The sequence below is a fragment of the Oryzias latipes genome, chromosome 1, assembly GCF_002234675.1.
Source record: "Oryzias latipes chromosome 1, ASM223467v1".
Classification (NCBI taxonomy): domain Eukaryota; kingdom Metazoa; phylum Chordata; class Actinopteri; order Beloniformes; family Adrianichthyidae; genus Oryzias; species Oryzias latipes.
The window spans coordinates 18,829,268-18,848,848 of NC_019859.2; the positions used below are offsets into that span (position 1 = coordinate 18,829,268).

General features: G+C 39.8%; 1 protein-coding gene across 2 annotated transcripts in view; it reads right to left on the reverse strand.

Annotated features, from left to right (window-relative positions):
• Nucleotides 1–19,581, reverse strand: part of nr3c2 (nuclear receptor subfamily 3 group C member 2) — an 84,824-nt gene that overhangs the window by 30,342 nt on the left and 34,901 nt on the right. For both annotated transcript variants that reach the window (XM_023964762.1, NM_001163129.1), the window contains 1 exon segment: nucleotides 6,762–6,889. In XM_023964762.1, the coding sequence (XP_023820530.1) occupies nucleotides 6,762–6,889 (128 nt within the window).

Genomic DNA, 19,581 nt, shown 5'->3' on the forward strand with positions numbered 1-19,581 from the left:
CGTCTCCTCGCGTCCCAATTTACACCTCTCTGGTGCCCAGGTCTGACATCGCTTTCCGTCCCTCTACTTGTTACTTGCCCCCCCTCCCCCTTTTGGCTCCTCCCTCTCTGCCTCTCTTTGGGTTTGACTTTTTATTTGTCCTTCCTCCTCTCCTCCCTTACCATATCCGTTTCACCGTCCCCTATCGTCCCTTCCCTTTGCAAAATCCGTCTCGCACTGTTTTCCTGCTTTGCTTTCCTCTCTTTCCACCTAAGCAGCAGCTGGGATGGGGTCATCTAAGGCAACGGTTCACATGCAACACTGATGACATCAAAGCCCTGCAGGGGTTTTCTTTCATGGTTTGCACAGTTGCAGTTGTGAGGCTGTGTGGACTTAAGAGAAAGTACCATTAAAAAAATCCCAACTAGTATGTAGATATACTAACAGGTCAAACCCCAACAGTACCATCAAATGAGCCATTTTCTTGAGAATGACAGCAGGCACTGATGTTAGTTTGGGCTTCTGATCACAAAGACATTAGCACTCACTTTCCCAGCATTTGCTGATTTTCATAGACATATATAGACAAAAAATAAAAGTTAGATTTAATAGCTTCATTCACATATTTTGTGAATTAGTATTTGTGACAAAAAAATTGCATACATCATCAATTTTAAGCCTGATTTGACCAGAGAAGAGTCCAGTCTCCCCAAACTGGATAAGAAAACCTAGAGGACCTGAAGGCTAGCCAGCAGTAACGGTGATTTCTTTCCCCCCTCTTCCTTTTTCCTGCAATGGGGCTTTAAGACTGTGTTTTGCACTCAAACACTGATCTAAATGAGTTAGGCAAAAGCCTCAGGCAACAGGCACAACATGAAAAACACATTATGACTGTGGCTGATTTTCCCCAAGCTAAATATAACATAAAGTGCTGCTCCTGGAGACGTACCTTTGGATTTTTCCTTTCCTTTACTGACATTTGTCTCAGATTTCTCACTCTACCAAAGTGGAACACACAATTTTGCCTATTTTGCGTATTTCGGGGGAAAATAATTATATGGAGAATATTTTGTCAATATTTTGGAGTTTTCTGAAAATGTGCGCAAGGATGATGCAAGTGAAACTCGTCCTTTAATGAAAATGTTTCTTTTGCAAACCTGTGGAGTGCATGTCAACAGACAAGTCGTTACTGACACTATGGACACAAATCAATTTATTTTTCCATCATAATTTGACCATTTTACTAACAGACACAAATGAAGTTAAAGCTCAATCTTAAAGAATTTATTTTATTTATTTTTATATTACTTTTGCAAAAGCTTAGGAATTCCAATTCCAACTAAATATGTTGCTTTGTTTACCTGAAATAAACCGAAATGTATTTGTTTCTGTTTAAAATTTTCAAACAATGAATATAGCTATAAAAGAAACAAGGAGTGAAAAAAAAATATCAATCCATCACGAAGTGGTATACATTTTTAGATATTGGTCTTAAAGCAAATTCAATTTTTCATTTCAGGGGTACCTTTCAGGGTTCTAGGTTTTTAGCTAACTGATTGTTTAGATGTTATATATATACATTAAACATGATTTAAGGTCAAAATGCAACTGGTGACAGATTAAGTTTGCCTGATGTGCTGCTTATGAGTAGCACATTGACTTTTCTTATCTGGATGCTAGAGGTGAGTTTTGATTGTGAAGGACAATAGAATCATATCCAAAGGACATTTACAGTGGGGAAAAAAGTTTCTGGTCAGCCACCAAATGTGCAAGTTCTCCCACTTAAAAAGATGAGAGAGGCCTGTATTTCATCATAGGTATACCTAAACTATGAGAGACAAAATGCAATATATAATATTATAGGATAACAAAAATATCCAGAAAATCAATTTACAGAATTAATTTGTAAATTATGGTGGAAAATAAATATTTGGTTAATAACAAAATTTCAACTCAATATGTTGTTATATACCCTTTGTTGGCAATGACAGCAGTCAGTCGTTTTCTGAGACTTCACAAACTGTTGCTGGTATTTTGGCCTATTCCTCCATACAGAGGAATAGAGTATTGATATTTTTGCAGGGCAAACACAGACTTTCAACTCCCTTCAAAGATTTTCTATGGGGCTGAGATCTGGTGACTGGCTAGGCCACTCCAGGACCTTGAAATGCTTCTTACAGAACCACTCCTTCGTTTCCCAGGCAGTGTATTTCATCTTCAATGCCCTTGCTGTTGGAACAAAGTTTTCACTCAAAATACGACGATACATAGCCCCATTCATTCTTTCCTGTAACGGATCAGTCGTCCTGGTCCCTTTGCTGAAAAACAGCCCAAAGCACGATGTTTCCACCCCCATGCTTTATACAGTCCCTGACAAAAGTCTTGTCGCTTATCCATTTCGTAGAAACAAAAGCGTATAACCTCACTTTTAATAAATCCATTGTTTTTAGAAATGTCTCATATGAAAGCTAAAACCCTCCCAAAGTTTTGTCGCCTACATAGAGTAATGTGAAAATTTAACAAATAATTTACTTCAAAAACAAAAATATGTTGCATAACATCAGTGAATTAAGTAGTGCTACTGTTAGATCCATATTTAATATCTTGTATGACTTCCATGAGCTTGAAGGACAGTATCCATGCGGTTTGACAATGATTCATACAATTTATCGATGAAGTCATCAGGAATAGCAAAGAAAGCAGTCTTACATGCCTCCCAGAGTTCATCAAGATTCTTTGGTTTCGTCTTCCATGCTTCCTCTTTCATTCTACCCCAGACATGCTCAATGATGTTCATGTCTGGTGACTGGGCAGGCCAGTCCTGGAGCACCTTGATCTTCTTCGCCTAGAGGAACTTTGATGTAGAGATGGAAATATGCGATGGAGCACCATCCTACTGCAGAATTTGACCCCTTTTATGGTTGGGAATGTAAGAGGTAGGTAATACTTCTTGATATTTTAGGCTATTGATATTGCCTTCCACCCTGCAAATGTTTCGCACACCCCCATACTGGATGTAACCCCAGACCATGATTTTTCCGCCACCAAACTTAACTGTTTTCTGGGTGAATCTTGGGTCCATGCGGGCTCCAGTTGGTCTCCTGCAATATTTGCGGCGGCTGTGATGTAATTCAACTGAAGACTCATCTGAGAAATCCACCTACTGCCACTTTTCCAGCGTCCATCCTTTCAGTAGGCTGCGGGCCTTGGCAAATGCAGCATGTTTTTTCAATTGTCTTTTGTTTAGTGCTGGTTTCTGGGCACTGATTCGACCATGGAGGCCATTTTGAGACAGAATTCTACAAACTGTTCTGGTTGACACAGGGACTTGAGGTGAACAGGCCTGGTGGAGCTCTGCTGCAGTGGAAAAGGGGCTGGCCTTGGATTTTCGAACCAACAAACGGTCCTCCCGAGCAGTTGTCTTGCGGGGTCTGCCGGACCTGGGCTTGTCAAAAACATCTTCAGTCCCATCTTCTTATTCTTTGTACTTGACGCTGAGACACATTGAAGGTGTCAGCCACCTCAGCAGTGGATCTGGTCTTCAGCCTCTTGATAATCAACGCTTTGGTCTCAGGGTGAATCTTAGGCATGTTGTCAGAGGTCAAGTTGCAGTTGATGTGAAGGCCTGGTGTGCTGGAGTTCTTTTTATACACACCCACTAATTGATTGATCAGTAATTGATCACAGGTGAGGCTGTAATCTAGGATTGGGTGCATCATATGACAAGGCGACAAAACTTTTGTCTTGCCAAAATGTGACCTTTCTGTGTTCATTAAATGATCAATCTTTCTTCAGTGAAGCAATTTTATTTTAGTATATTGAACATAGTCTGGGAGGGTTTTAGCTTTCATATGCAACATTTCTAAAACCAATGGATTCATTTAAAGTGAGGTTATACGCTTTTGTTTCTACAAAATGAATAAGCGACAAGACTTTTGTCAGGGACTGTAGTTGGTATGGTGCTCTTTGGGTGCAACTCAGCATTCTTTTTTCCTCCAAACAAGACGAGTAGAGTTCTTACAAAAACATTCTATTTCGGTTTCTTCTGATCATAAAACATTCTCTCAATCTTGTTCTGGATCCTCCAAATGCTCTCTAGCAAACTTTAGACGGGCCTGCACATGTACTGGCTTCAGCAGGGGGACACGTCTGGCACTGCAGGACTTGAGTCCCTGGTGGCATAGTGTGTTACTGATGGCAGACTTTGTTCCTTTGCTCCCAGCTCTCTGCAGGTCATTCACTAGGTCTCCTCGTGTGGTTATTGGATTTTTGCTCACCGTTCTTGTGACCATTTTGGCTACATTCACACTGCAGGGCCTAATGCTCAATTCCGATTTTTTGAAAAAATCCGATGTTTTTGCTAGGCTGTTCACATTTCCAATTAAATGCGAATTTTTGTGATCTCCTGTGTGACCGTGAAATGACCCAGAAGTGACCCGCGCAGAAGAGTACTCAAAGGGGAACGACGTCACTCGTTTGCGGAAGTAGCTAACGTTAACAATGGATGTCAACACTATCTGTTTTGTGTACATGTTGACATGTGGACATTTTTTGCAGCTAGCAGGTGTGTTGATAACATTTGAGTGTGTGTGGACAGGCCCCGCCCTTTTTGTACTACATTTGAACCGTACCGTAATGATAAACAACCAGTAAACCTGTCTGCTCTATGCTGCTTCATGGTCTTACCCCCCCCCCCTTCACTATCACCCCCCCTCTCTAATATCCCTCTCTCTTCTTCCCTTCTTTCCTTTTCCGTCCGGTCCAACACCAAAGGTTTTCAAACATGGTTGAAATTAATAAAGTTTGGCCTCAATTACAAAAGGGGTTTATTCAGTCATGCCTTTGGTTTGTCTGAAGATTAATAACCCCTCTTGTTAAAGTAAAATATGTCCAACACAAGAGGCCCTCAGCTCTCATCTGCCTGCCTAGCTGTTGGACAGGACAAGTTAAAAAAAACAAAAAAAAAAAACAATGGATGTCAACAACAGTGTTGTCAACAGCGGAGCTCTTTTTGTATTATTACATTTATTTTCACAAAAGAGCCAGCACAATAACAATCTTCTCATTTTAAGAAGGCATTGGAGCCAGGATCGTCTGTACCCACTGTTGTCGAATGGGGATGTGTAAGTGTTGGGGCCGTGCGCATGTGTGTAAGAGAGAGGAGAGAGCGTGTGCAGCAGCGAGGTAGAGAATGAGGGGGGCAGTGTGGGCGCACATTCATGTTGTGTGTTAGGGAGGAAGGAGAACGGTAATAAAAGAAGGCTTCCCCCAGAATAAATGCTATTGACTCTTTATTAATCCGTTCTGGAGAATCTAAGGGTCCGAAGTGAACCCCGGAGGAGGATCCGCCTTGGGTCCCCCGCGCTTCTGACCAAAGTCGGAAAGGGAGAAAAAAAAAAAGTAATCGCGGGGAAGGTTCAACACCACGCTCTGCCATTTCGCTGGAAATGTTTTCAAAAACCGCCCAGTTGCGATAAGAGCCCTCGAGTTTGGCCTGAATAGAGCTGTCACCCCAAATATGAATCAAATCGGGGACCTCGCTTCCCTTCCATTGACTGGTCTCAGAAGCATCGTCCGCCATGGTTGATGTTTATGTTCTAGTTCCCGCCTACTTCAACGCAGAATTATGATGTTTGTAGCGTCTCGATGACGTATGGGTCAAATTCATGTGGCCTGGCCGGTCAGACGGCGGTCGCATTTGAAAAGATCGGATACGTATCGGATACAGGACCACATACCCAGGTGGCCTGGGTCGCATTTGAAAAGATCGGATCTGTGTCGTCCAGACTGTCATGAAAAGATCAGATACAGGTCCCATTGGGACCAAAAAAAAGGAATTGGGTCGTTTTAGCATGCGGTGTAAACGTAGCCTTTGACTCCACAGGGTGAGATCATGCTGGGAGCCCCAGATGGAGGGAGATTATCAGTGGTCTTGTATGTCTTCCATTTCCTAATAATTGCTCCCACAGTTGATTTCTTCACACCAAGCTGCTTACCTATTGCACATTCAGTCAACAATTTGGTTTCTGGTGTCCTTAGATAGCTCTTTGCTCTCGGCCATAATGGAGATTGGAGTGTGATTGTTTTGAGTTGTGGGCAGGTGTCCTTTATATAGAAAAGTTTAAACAGGTGCCTTTAATAAAAGATAACCAGTGAAGGACAGAGGATCCTTTTACAAAAGAAGTTACAGGTATGTGAGAGCCAGAAATCGTGCTTGTTTGTAGTTGACCAAATACTTATTTTCCATCATAAATTACAAATAAATTCTTAAAAAATTGGTTTTTCTGGATTTCCTAACCCTACTTTTATGTAAAGCTTTTTCTTAAATAAAGGAGTGTTTTAACTGACCAGAATCTTGCTAAAAAATAGAAAGAATAGAATTTGTTACAGTGTGTGGACTGCTTCATATGTATAAGGAAGGATGTGCGGTATACATGTTCAACATTTGCTTGAAGCTGACAAATACAAATAGCTTCAGTGCTTTGTGCAACATCTTCCCAGCAAACAGATGCCTGCATGTTATCTTTTACCATCTTTGCCAAAGAATTGGCAGTATGAATTAACACAAAAAATTGTTGTTCTTAAAAGTATGCACTCTTTTTCATTTAAAAATTGTATAGTAGTAACATCAGATTTTATTTGATAAAACCTCCCCAGATGCTTACTTGTTTTTTTCTGTAAATAATATAGAAAGTTATTTTTTGTCTATTTCAGCAGTTAATAAAAGTATCGAAATACAACAAATCCCTAAAGCATCATCATCTTGTGGGTTGAGATTTTACCTTCCACGGCTCTTTTGAAGAAGACTTTGCAGCTCCCACATGTCACAACGCCATAGTGGCACCCCGAAGCCTCGTCTCCACAAACCAGGCAAACTTTGGCTGTTGAGGAAGGTTGTCTCAGTGATGAGCTGGAAACAAATACACAAGGGTTTCAACCAAACATTATTTAACAACAAAATAAATAAGAACCTCAAATGGCAGTAACAAATTAAGCCCTCGCTGAAACTTAATTTTTACCATCCACTGACAGCAGCAGTGCCCAACCGCAGGCCATAAATATACCTTCCAATAAACAAAAGAAGACTTTGAAGTCCTCCGATTTACAAGTAGACCATGCTTCCAGAGAGGGTAATGACAGATTCATGGGTCGTATCATTTAAATTCAATAAGTTGAGTGCAGGATACCAAATCTGTGCACAATCAAAACTGCCCATCCTCCTCTGTACAGGAACTATGTGAGGGTCTATGAAAGGGGTGGTCACTGGGGGCTGCATTTCTCATTGGTTTCTTACATAACTTCCTCTTTAATGTCATATCAATCAAGACTTTTAAAACTGTATGACCTTGTGGATTTTTACACTGCGCAACTTTTATACAGAGCCAGTGGGAAATCGTTACCATTCAATATCCAAAAACAGTTCTTAGAAAATGAAGGAGGCTACAGACTGAGGGGATGTAGGAACTTCAAGATCAAACTGATAAAAACCACAAGGAAAGGTTTCTGTGTGTCGGTGTGTGGCACTAAACTTTGGAACGGTTTAAGTAATAAGCTCAAAAAATGTTCAAATATTCAAATATTCAAGAAAATGTATAAAGAAACTCTTATTTCAGGATATGAAGATAAGAGGATTTAAGGATCAACAGGTGTTTGAAAAATTCCAAATACATGTGTGAACTTGAGTGTGGTGAAATAATCAAAGCTCTTTTAATTACAACCAATGAGAGTTACATTGTAATGTGCAATAATGATTACTGAAATGTTTGAATTACAATCAATAAGCTATTGATTTTATTTACTTGATCTGCAATGTGTAGCAATAATTACTAGTTTGATGTTATCATGTGTTCTAATGATAATCAATTATTATTACGTATCGGTATCGTTATTGTTTACTGAAATCATGAATGAATGTTTTCTGAAGATCATCAATCATTTCTAGGCACTGGATTTTGTTACTTGAAGAGAATCTATCTGATCAGAACCGGATTTAAAAACACTGTTAAACTATCAAATGAATGAACTCAGTAGGGGTGGGATTATATAAGCTTGCTTCTTCCCACTCCTTTTCAAGCAATAAATCAAACTCTACTTATACCTCAGTTAATTATCACTGTATTTAATTAAGCATATATGATATAAGTGACAGTTTTGTTTTGTTTTCTGTCTTTTTAATCTATGCATTTCATCATTTCTGTAATGAGTTTGATAAATATGTGTAAATTCTTTATTGCTTTGACTACAATGCTTGAAATAAATCAATAAAATCAAAATCTAAATGTTCTAATTGGCAGGACACACCTGATCCAGGTAATCAGATATGAGTAGGGCACAAATTTCTGGAAATCATGCAGACTCACAGGCCCTTGAGATCTAGAATATCCCCACCCCAGGTCTAAGAGTAAAATTGCAGACTTAAATGCCAAAAACCATTCGTTTCCAATGCCCTGAATCAGTACTGAAAAAAAGGTTTAGTTGGACAGCAATCTGCTGCTCCAGATCTATGTTTACAATGGACTATTTACTTTTCATCACACTGACCGATTTCTATAATTATACAGCCATTAAAGCTCTGGATGAACACAGTATCACAAGCAATGCACAGCTAGGTGGAAGAATTTGTTAAAAAGTTCCTGCAAATGAGACCTGTGGATCGTGGGGATTAGTCTCAAAGGTCTACCTTCGGTTAATGTATTATGAAGCAGGTAGAGTTTTTCCAACAGTTTCACTATAATTAGCCATTTTCTAAATAAAGAAAACACAAATGTGTCAGACCAAATGTCAGAAATTCATTTACCTTAGGCCTTAACGATAAATCACAAATTTATCGTTATCGCGATATCAAGCTGTGCAATATGCATATTGTAAAAGAAGGCGAAAATCACAACAAATGGTTACTTTATATGTACTAAAACAATCTTATGGCAGCTTGACGTATTTAGCTAATCAAATAAATCCATTTATGCATTTGACCAATCGAATGAAGCCCTTTTATGTTGCCCATGTAGACTAGTTTCATTCAATTAATTAAAGGTATGTTGACTCTTATTTAAATTAAATTGTTGCAGTGAAATAGAAATGATGTTTTGCTATTTGTTCATGTATCGCAAGTTATATCGTCATCGCAATATTGATCACTAATATCGCATATCAAAGGTTTTCCTCATATCGTGCAGCCCTAATTTACCCTTTAACATCAAAGCTTTAACTACAGTGTTGACATTCTTAAGACTGTTGTGACTCTTCCTCCTTTTATGCAATTAAAGACCCACACCAAGGAAAAATCATCTTTTTGGTTCTTTTAAATGTTCTTGTAGCATTTTTCTGATCATGGAGAACATAGCTAAAGACAATTAATCTTAAAGTTGCCTTTCTGAGTATTTATTTATTTAAATCATAGTGAAATCAGGAGCAAACAAAATATGCCATTTGAAAAAGCTTGTAGCAGTGGCATAGGTGCTACAATGGCAACCCAGATTCTCCCCGCTCCACTCCATTCTGATGCATCTACTTGTAGACGACTAGATCCATGTAAATCTTTGTTTTCCTCATCCGTGCTAGCATCTGGAACTAAACTGCACAGCTGGTTAGCTGCAATATGTCTCGTGATTTTTGTTGCACCGATATCATTAGATTGCGGCTGTGAGTGGTGGTAGAATGTGTAAACAGATGGATAAGGGAAGTAGGGGCTGGGTTGCTCCACAACAACAGTCCCGCCCACAACTCAGAGAAGAATTTCTAATGAACTACTTTGTAGACACAGTGTCCAAGAAAACAACAAAGGTTTTTAGATTTTGGCTAAAAACAGCATAATTAAGAATTGAAAGACCACTGGGAATGCTTTTACAATAAATGACGAGATGATCAGACTGGGATTTCTAAATGATTCCAGCGGATTCTGTAGCAGAGAAAAGCAGCCTTTTGCTGATATACAACAATTCACAGCAGTGAGGTGTTTAAGTCTGTTTTCAGGCCCTGCATACAAAACGCGTAATGCGCAATGTAAGGTAAACCAGGTTGAACTTTGACCAGTTAGGGACTCGGGTTAAGTAGTGTCATATGTATGACATCCCTTTCAGTTCACGGAGTGGCCAACAGTTAGAAAATTGATCATAAAGGACAAAGTGATAGTTGCAGTTTGTGTCCTGATGGAATTCTATAACACCGAGTCTGTCATATATCGGAATCAAGCAGTGAAAGTAAAAGCCTGGAGCAAAATTCACGAGATTTGCATGCTTCGACATTTTGCATTAAGTCTCCTTTAACTGTAGGTGACGGACATGCACTAGTGTTGGGGAGTGACGATCCAGTTTGAACTCCTTAAGCCAAACACGTGTTCAAGAACTCCTTGAATCCACATCTCATGCCCGCCGAGAACTTAGCATTAGAATCAGCTGATTCATGTTAATAGCGAAATGGTCAAAAAGTTATGGCATGTCAAAGAACATTATTAAAGACAATGGGGCGGACATCACAGGACTGGAAGAAATAGTCCCATTCTACATCACTTTCAAAACTAAGCCAAAAAATTACAATATTAACTCTATCAATTTGCAAGAAAGGTTTGTCAGATTAATATGATTGGACCTTTCCTTAAAATCCTTGAAGGCTGTACAGTTTCCACAAGATTACATACAGTGCAAACTTTCATACATCATACTGTGTTATGCTCACATGCACAACACATGCAAAGATCGCAACATTTGGATGGGTACAAAGAGGGAACAGCTTGTATCAAAACATTAAAAGTGGCCTCAGCTTCCCCTTCTTTTCTGTGCTAATTATCTCTCTTCCATCTCAATCAATAACATGCAAGGTGATTGTCTGCTTAACATTCTCGGTACATCCTTCATCAAACCAGCTGCCAAGCTCTCTGTCCTCCTCCTCTCTCCGTCTCTCCCCTCTGCACACACATTTCCTCTGGGGGAACTAGCTGGAAAGGGGTACAGCAACAGCACACTCAGATACAATCAGGACCACTGATCTAATTCCCTCTTGTCCATCTACACACACATTCAATTTGTTAGGACGCTTAGAAGAGTCTCTGGTGAGGTGTTTGTCTGACTTGATACTTCTGGCACTGGGCCCCATGGCTCCAGCTGAGTGACTGAGTGTGTGCATGTGTGCAAATGCAGTTCACGTCAAGACACATTTTTCTGTGTGTTAACGCACAGAGATACTCCTCCATAACTTGGCTTTTTCACTCCATCATCAAGCAGTGTTAAAAAGAAGACAACGGCAGCCAAGAGAAACAGGCCCCAGAAGGTTTTCCCGGCCAAGAACAACACGAGCAGCAAACAAGAGGTCTTCCTAAAGTATGCTTCTAATATCGAGCTGCTGGTCAGCCCTCTTTGAACACTGCAGCACATAAAAACCTCATTGCTGCATGCCAACATGCTTGCCTGCTGGTCAACCTAGCAAGGTGACTTCCCCTCCCTCAGAGAAGTATATAGGTCACTCGCTCCGTTTATGAAATCAAAGCGGACAGGCCGGGCTACAGAGACTGTGCAGCAGCAACAGCAAGTAACTGACCAAATCAAACTGTTTTAAAATGTCTGCTCTGGCGGTCAACAGTTAGTTCCTGCAAAAATCGTATCTCAGTCGTGCTAATTATGCAATACAAAGTCTCAAAACAAGTACATTTACCAAAATTACACCGGCTAATTAGTGATGTTCTTAAGGGATCCACTTCTACTGTACTCACACCACGCAATTTCTGCACACAAAAAAGTGTTTTTACGTTTAAGCTACACCTGTGACCTCTTATTTCTTGACCCCTCTTTCCTGTTTCTTTGTACAGCCTCAGCTTCACTCATTGGGACCGACTGAACAGATCAAAGGTCTCATTCTTTGCTTCAGTTGGGTTTTCTTTTTTTCAACAGAAACCCCAGGGCAGCACTTTCATTGTTTTGAAGCCCTTTCATCTTTAAACACAACACACACAAAGCTCGCAACTGATTTAGTTACTGTTTATTTCCCATGAGGGCACAGATAAGGACAAAAGGACTGATTCTAGATTCACGAGGCGAGGTTAGCATCTCCGGCTAATTCATGTCGCTCCCCCACTTCTGTTGCTCATTCGATTAGATTCCATTAATCAGGTTACAAACGGAAAAGAGATGTTGAGAACAAGCGAGGCCCAGAATATAGCGGAGGTCAAAAGCACTGCACAGATGTTTAGTTCAAGCTGCTTTTTGAATGTTTTACATGCAGAAGTCACACAGGGAGCATTCTTCAAATTGTTCTAATAGCTGCCTGTCCTTTCAGCTGCAGAAGTTTATTTAAATCGCAGACGTCCAAAAAAAATTCATGTCAGGCAATGATTCACTACGATTAAACTATTTTGATCAAATTCAGTGGTGCAATTAAGACCTACTCCAATGAAAATTGTGCTTTTGGTGTTTTTAACGTGTTCTTGTAGCATTTTCCTAATGATGGAGGAAATATATAAAGGAAATTAAGATTAAAACTGTGTTTCTGAGTATTTATTTATTTAAATCAGGAACAGCAGAAAAATGCCACCGCTTGTAGCAATGACCTAGGTGCTACAATCGGCGGGGTACAATCCCCCCTTCTCTGCTCTATTCTGATGCACCCACTTGCAGAAAAAAGATCCATGTACTTCTTTATTTTCCTCGTCTGAGCTGGTGTCTGGCTGAAAAATGTACGGCTGCATAGCTCCGATATTGCTCGCCATTTTTGTTGCACCACTTATATTAGGTCGGGGTTGTGAGGGGCTGTAAGCCAGTGAGAGTGTAAAAAGGAGATGATGGGAAATTAGGGCAGGCTTACTCAACACCAACAGTCCCACCCACAACACAGAGGGAAATTTGTGATGAACTCCTGTCGCTCTACAGAAACTACGTGCTACAAAACGACACGTGTTATCCTTATTACTAAAAACGGCATAGTAACATTTAAGAGACCACTAGGAATGCTTTTACAAAAGATGATTGGAGTTGGACTTTAGGAGTTACACAGCAAACAAGAGACATCAAAAGAAGTGCACCTTTTACAGCTTTATCAACACAACATCATTATGGGTGAATGATCGGTCGCAAGATGGACGACAGCGAGCTGTCACGGTTGGGAATGCACCCTCTAACCCGTACAAGTACATTAGCATGGCAGCGTCAGTAAACAAGCAGCTGAACTACAGAGAGCTCTGTTGTGACAATGTCCTTATCATGTGTGTAACGCTGTCTGATGTACACACACTTGCAAAGAAAGAATTGTGCACGGTACTTTGTTTGCACCACTACAGAGCCATCTTCCCAATGTAAAGATAAATCTATGTTTGTGTATGTGTGCCTGAGCAGACACACCAACTGGCTCACTGTAGGGCTGTTATCACAGGGATAGTTCAGATTAGGTGCCACAGCCTCCATGAACCTGCCCTTCATGAAAGAGAGGCAGACTTGACTCTGAAAAAAAAAACAGGAAAACACACACAGAGTACAGTACCTCGGCATAGTCTAGCCTGCAGTTTTTATGGAACACATGAAAAATCTCATCCCAGATTCAGTTGTTTCAAAGAATATTCACAAAACCTGGCCCGGTTTCTCCATGTTAGTGGTGACTATGAGAGGCAGCCATGGCTTACATAAGCAATAAGAGATAAGGCAGGCATAGGGCTGACACCCATCGGCCAACCTCTTGAAGGGAGACCGGTCTTATGGGTGGTGTTAGAAAGCCACCAAGGATTTATTTTTCCCCCCCGGTGAAGGTGACCCTGGCGTTGGGCAGAGCACCTGAGCATACAGAAATATGAGATTTCCTCTTTGGCTGGCTTGTGTTACACTCGTGTTAAGGTTACAGTTTAATCTGAAGTAGCTGTTAAAAAAAAATCAAAAGTTTAAGATGTTTTAAATTTTCCTTCTCATCTATAAGGAGTTAGAGGTACCAAAACGCATCTTTTATTTTGGTGATTTGGTTTTATTTTTGTTTGGTTTTTTTAAGTCAAACACATTGCACAAAGACATTGAAACCTGTTTTTTAGATTTTTGTAAAAGGCTGCTAAAGCTCTTTGGTTCAAATTCAAAGCTGCAAACTCGATACTCCTCTAAAAGCTGCAGCCTATAGGTGACCTTTCTCACAGTCGCATAACACGACTTAGATTCCCCCATACACACCAATTGTTTGGACTGTAAACAAAGAAATGAGACAAGTCCCAGAAACACACAAATACTAAGGCCTCTTCAAGGAGCTCCTGCTGCTCCGCTCCACGGACGGATATAGGGCCGCAGTATCAGTTCCATCACTGCAGTATCCGGTTTGTGCACGAGACGTCTGAAAGCTGTAGCTCCCTACACTTCTGTGAGGACTCCTCTGAAACTCTTTGCTGCTATTTGACCTTTCAGACAGCTGCAGCTGAACAATCAGAAACCTGACAGAAACTGTGGATCCCTAGCAGTAGCGTAACTAGCTTAGGGCGTTTACCATTTTAACCTAGGTAAAATCCCCTTCCTGTCACACACAGCAAAAGGAAAATGAGCACCTGAAATTCTTGGCTAAGTGTCTGAGCTCACGGACTTGAATCTCTGGGAGTTGGGGTGGGGTGATATTATCAGGTGCGTCAGAATATTATGACTAGAAGCTCCTGTTGGTTGGGTCTGTCAAGGGCACAGGGACTGACCACGTCCACGCCGAGCAAAATCAGGGCACAGGACGCGTCCGGATGCTCAGTTTATCATTTCTGTGTGGCACCAATAATCTAAACTTAAACATTAATTGAATACATGATACTTTAAAGTGCTTGTTTAAGAGTTGAGTGGGGAAATATTTATGTTCTTGCACAACATCACAGCATTCCTTTGGGTGACTTAGAGGTCGGTTTTTAGGTTCCAGTTCTTCACCACAGAAGCACGCTGTTATTATAAAAAAAAATTTGTTGACTACATTTAATTCGATCTTTTTAAAAGGTTGCCACAAAAACATCAAATATCTTCAAAAAATAAAATATATAAAAATAAAAAAGACATCAAAAGGAAGAAATTAGAACCATCAAAATCATAAATACCTATGCACACAGGTCATTTTTGACAGTTCCTTCAATGTGACCAATGAAAAGCAGTATTATACAGTCCTTTTAAGAAAATAGTCAATTTTTCAACTGTATAGCTTTGTAGTTGGTGTGATAAAGCCAAGCAACCGCTTTTGTTTCTTCAAAGACCGAAGTTTCTTGTTTGCTAAGTTTCTTTTTTTGTTCTGAAGTTCATCAAGGCTGGAAACGGGGCCCAACACAAAACAGCTGTAAACACAGTAGACATGCTGGGAAATGCAGACAAGGGGAGAAGAGAATGACTTCAAACAATGGAACAGTATTGAACAGAAAACGGTTAACATGTCAAGGATCACCCAAAAAAGTAAAAAGTTAAAAAAAAAAGCACAACCTTGTGTTATTTCAGCAGAAAAGCTGTTTTTAAATCCAGCTAAGTTCACACAGGGAAGTCCTTCTTCTTTATGTGCCTTTTATGGACCAAGCCCCGCTCTCTAAAAGTATTCTGATTACAGACCCAATCCATTGGTTCTAGTTGAATGAATAAACTCTTGACGTGAACTTTGCTGTTGTTCATCCTTTACCTTTGTTTACAGATCAACTCTGCTCTCTCTCACCATCTTCACACAAAACCTGGCACTTTTCAAATTCACCAATAGGCAGATTTGGGATCCACTTAATGGACAGGAAGTGACCTCCAAAGTCAGCTTAGAGGCCCTAGGACAAATGAGAAAAACAAATCCCTCGACAGAAAGATTATCTTTAAAGGATCAGCCCTGACCTGAACCACCTCCACTCTTCATACTCCTTACTTCTGTTCTCTGCTTTCTAGGAACCATCAGCACAGGTCTGACACTACTTTATGACAACCTCCCTCCGCATCGGAAAGGCTCTGTCAAAAAACATAAATGACCAAACATATTTTAAGGTGAAGGTTCGGCTTAAAATCCTGAACCCTTAAAAATGCTCGAACCCAGAGACCGGAGCTTCGAAACATGTCAAAGAATATTTTATTCAAAAGATGACCTTTCACTCTCCCCGGTGATTCAAAAGGGACTCACTGTGAATGTAGGTTAATGTACACTGGCGCTAACACATGTTGCCAGGAACCCTACGCATTAGCTGTCATTTGTGATCTTCTACAACACCCACTCGTCATTTACCATTCCGCTAGGACCGTTATGGAAGAAGAGCATGAGCAAAGAGAACATACATGAACATATACTTAAAGGCGTACATTGAGTTACACAGAATAATTAGGTTCATGGTATGCATACAGAGATTTGAAGTGGTTCTTTGTGACCGCAGCATATCAAGCCATAACCTCGAGAAGTTTGCCACGTGCAAACACCAAAGCCGACTCTCTGAATGGCTGAAATCCAGGTGTTTAGCAGCAGAGTGCCACTTCTGCACCTCAGCTCCTGGGAGCTGCTTCAAGTGTCAAGCGTGTTTGACAGCAGCCTCGTTCTCAGCTCGACTTCCTGACCACCCTTGAGATGCTGAATCAAACCGCTGCCGAAGAAGGTTCAGGGCTCACTTAGGGAGGTTTCAAGACCCACTTTGATGATAATGATGTTTTTTTTACATTTTTGTGGCATTTTTCTGATGATGGAGGACATATATAAAAAAATTAAGCTTGAACTTGCATTTCAGAATATTTCTTTATTTAAATCGTTGTGATTCAGGAGGAGACAATAAAATTACAATAAAACACTTTGAAAAAGAGTTTATTTGTTCCGTTGAAAATACGCTGGGCGGACCACAAGCTTCCTGCTTCACTCTACTCTGCAACGGGATATGGTGGGGGGGTGGGGTTGCTTCGCGCACAATGATCCTGCAAACAATTTACAGATACATTTCTAATGAACTGGCGTTCTGCGGAAACTATGCCCTAAAAAACAACAAGGGTTTTTTGATTTTGGCTAAAAACAGCATACGCATAATTAAAAGACTACGGAGAACGCTCTTACAAAAGATGTAAAGATGATCGGAGTGAGACTTTAAGATCCTGCAGGTTAGGTGGAACATCATGATGGAACAAGTAATTCCATCCAAATGTATCAGTGTTGACGATATTGCAAAAACAATTGAAACAAATCGATTTCATCTCTTTAGGTTAGTTTGGAAGCAAAAACAAAAACCTGTCTGCTGAGTGGCTGACACATAGATGAACTCTCCCTGCAGGTTGCACTGGCTTTGCTGATGAACAGACATGAGCACTTTGACTTAGAACCTTAGAGCGCCGAAGGGTAACACGCATGTGGTGTTGAATGAAAAAGAGAGCCGCAGGGCAAAAAAACAAGAGAGGCACACACATAATGCTGGTTTTCATCTCCAAAGGATTATGAGCACAGGTGGACTGCAGATGAACAATGCAACACCTGCTTAGTAACATGCTGCTATAAAGTTCCTGCATTAACAAATGGCTTAAAAAAAAAGAGAAGTTTGTGCAAAATGAAAAACCTGTCAGCTTGCGCTGATTTATATTGTGTCATGGTTTTCACAGTGAGCTTCAAATCTTCAACATTAAGACTAAACTTTGTTCTCTGTGTATAAAGACCAGGCTTTACCTAAACATTTTTGAAGGTCATTTTAGTGGAATTTTGTTATGTTCAGGTTTTAAGTGCTGAAGCTTCCATGTGCTGCCAGCGGCTCCGGCATGTCTATGCCTCCTAAGTGTATCTCGTGGGTCAGCGAGAGGAACATGCATATTTTGGAAACAGTGACAGGCCCGGGGAGCGTTCATTTCATATGATAGCTCAATTTTCTGCTTAAGGAAGGGTAAAAAAAAAGAAAGGGCACGCTTAGTGACCTCACCTCATTTTAGGAGCAAACTATTGAGGTCCATTTAAAAACCACTCCAATGAAATCATGTTTTTGGTGTTCTTGTAGCATTTTGATAGGATAATTTAAAATTAAAACTGTATTTAAGAGTATTTTTTATTCAAATCATGGTGAATCAGGAGCATCTTAAAAACAGAAAGTATAGTTCTGATGTTTCTTGCCATTTTTGTTGTACCGCTAATGTTGGCTTGTTAGCTGTGAGTGGCTGTAAGCTAGTGCGAGTGTGTAAACAAAGGGATGATGGGAAATCAGCGGAGGATTACTTCCAAACCAACAGTCCCGCCCACAACTCAGAGGCCAATTTGTGATAAACACCTACCGCTCTGAACAAACGTCCCTAAAAAAGGAACAGGTTTTATTTTTATTTTGGCTAAAATGGCATAATCATTACTAAAAGACGACTGGGAACGATTTTACAAAAGATCAAAATATGATTGTGGCGGAACTTTACAACTGGAAAAACTTGGTCGTACTCACACATCACCTTTTTACTCTCAGTTTGATAGATTATGACAAACATGAGTCACACTGAAGAGCAGTTTGGGAAGTGGATCTTACATAATTGTGTTTGAAAAATCTATTTTATTACATAAATACTGACAAAAGTATAGACTAATCCTGGAAAAAGTTGTCTGTTAAACAGTAAAATGAGGACTTTTATCAGTGCCGAAAATGTTGAGGTTTTTTTTTTTTAAATCACACAGAAAAAGCGGCATTACTGTGGAATGAAAGTTAAATGATTCTTTTAGATCTAATGCCTTTGGTTTACTTTTCTGATAAAAACAAACACAGGTGCATGCACATGAGCTAATACTTGGAAAACGTCTTCAAACTCTGATCTTAACGTAGGTCATTCATGCAGGTCCACACACTGTATGTGTTTGACATGGAAGATACTCCAAACTCCAGGGGTGTTTGGATAGATTTATTGAAAAGGATCCCAATTTTAAGATAAGCATCATAAGTTGTGAAACAAAATGTTTTATAGTGGAAAAGATATGTGCATGCATGCTACTCATGACAAACATGCAGCTGCTATATGGGGGGGGCCTTGAAAAAGAAGATTTAGTTTTTTTTCCTCATGTGTTTACTGTAAATCAGCCCATCAGGATTGTTTCTTCATGCCATTTAGGATTAATATTTTACAGCAATTAATCTTATTTTAAGATTAATTTTGTTTATAAATTGTCATTAAATCCATCCTTCGTGATTGGCAAGAATCAACTGATACCTGGGATTTTGGATAAATGTTACAGAACCGGAGAGAAGTGTCAAATAACGAAAGACAGAAGCAATTGAACATTTATTTTTAGGAAAGCTTTGAGGATCTACGTCTTTTTTTGTTTTTTTTTGTTTGTTTCAACAAAAACATCGGATTGGATTTAGTTTTTTTTTAAGAGACACTGTCCAGTCACAAAACATTTTGCTGTCCCTTATTTTATTCGTTTTTTGTTAATTAGCCACAAATATTTTGAAAGGATCTTTTTCCGCTTTCTGTTAACGGTGCAGCAAAACAAGTTTTAAACAAAGTTTTTTTTAAATGATCCAGATCCAACAGCAGTCACACTGCCAATGTTTTAACTCAAATTATAAATGAATTCCCTCACCACTTACTACTTAGTATACTATTTAGTCAGTTAATAGTGTACTTAGTATACTATTTAGTTAGTTAATAGTGTACTTAGTATACTATTTAGTGAGTTAATAGTGTACTTAGTATACTATTTAGTGAGTTAACCCTTTTTTAGGGGTGTCCGTAT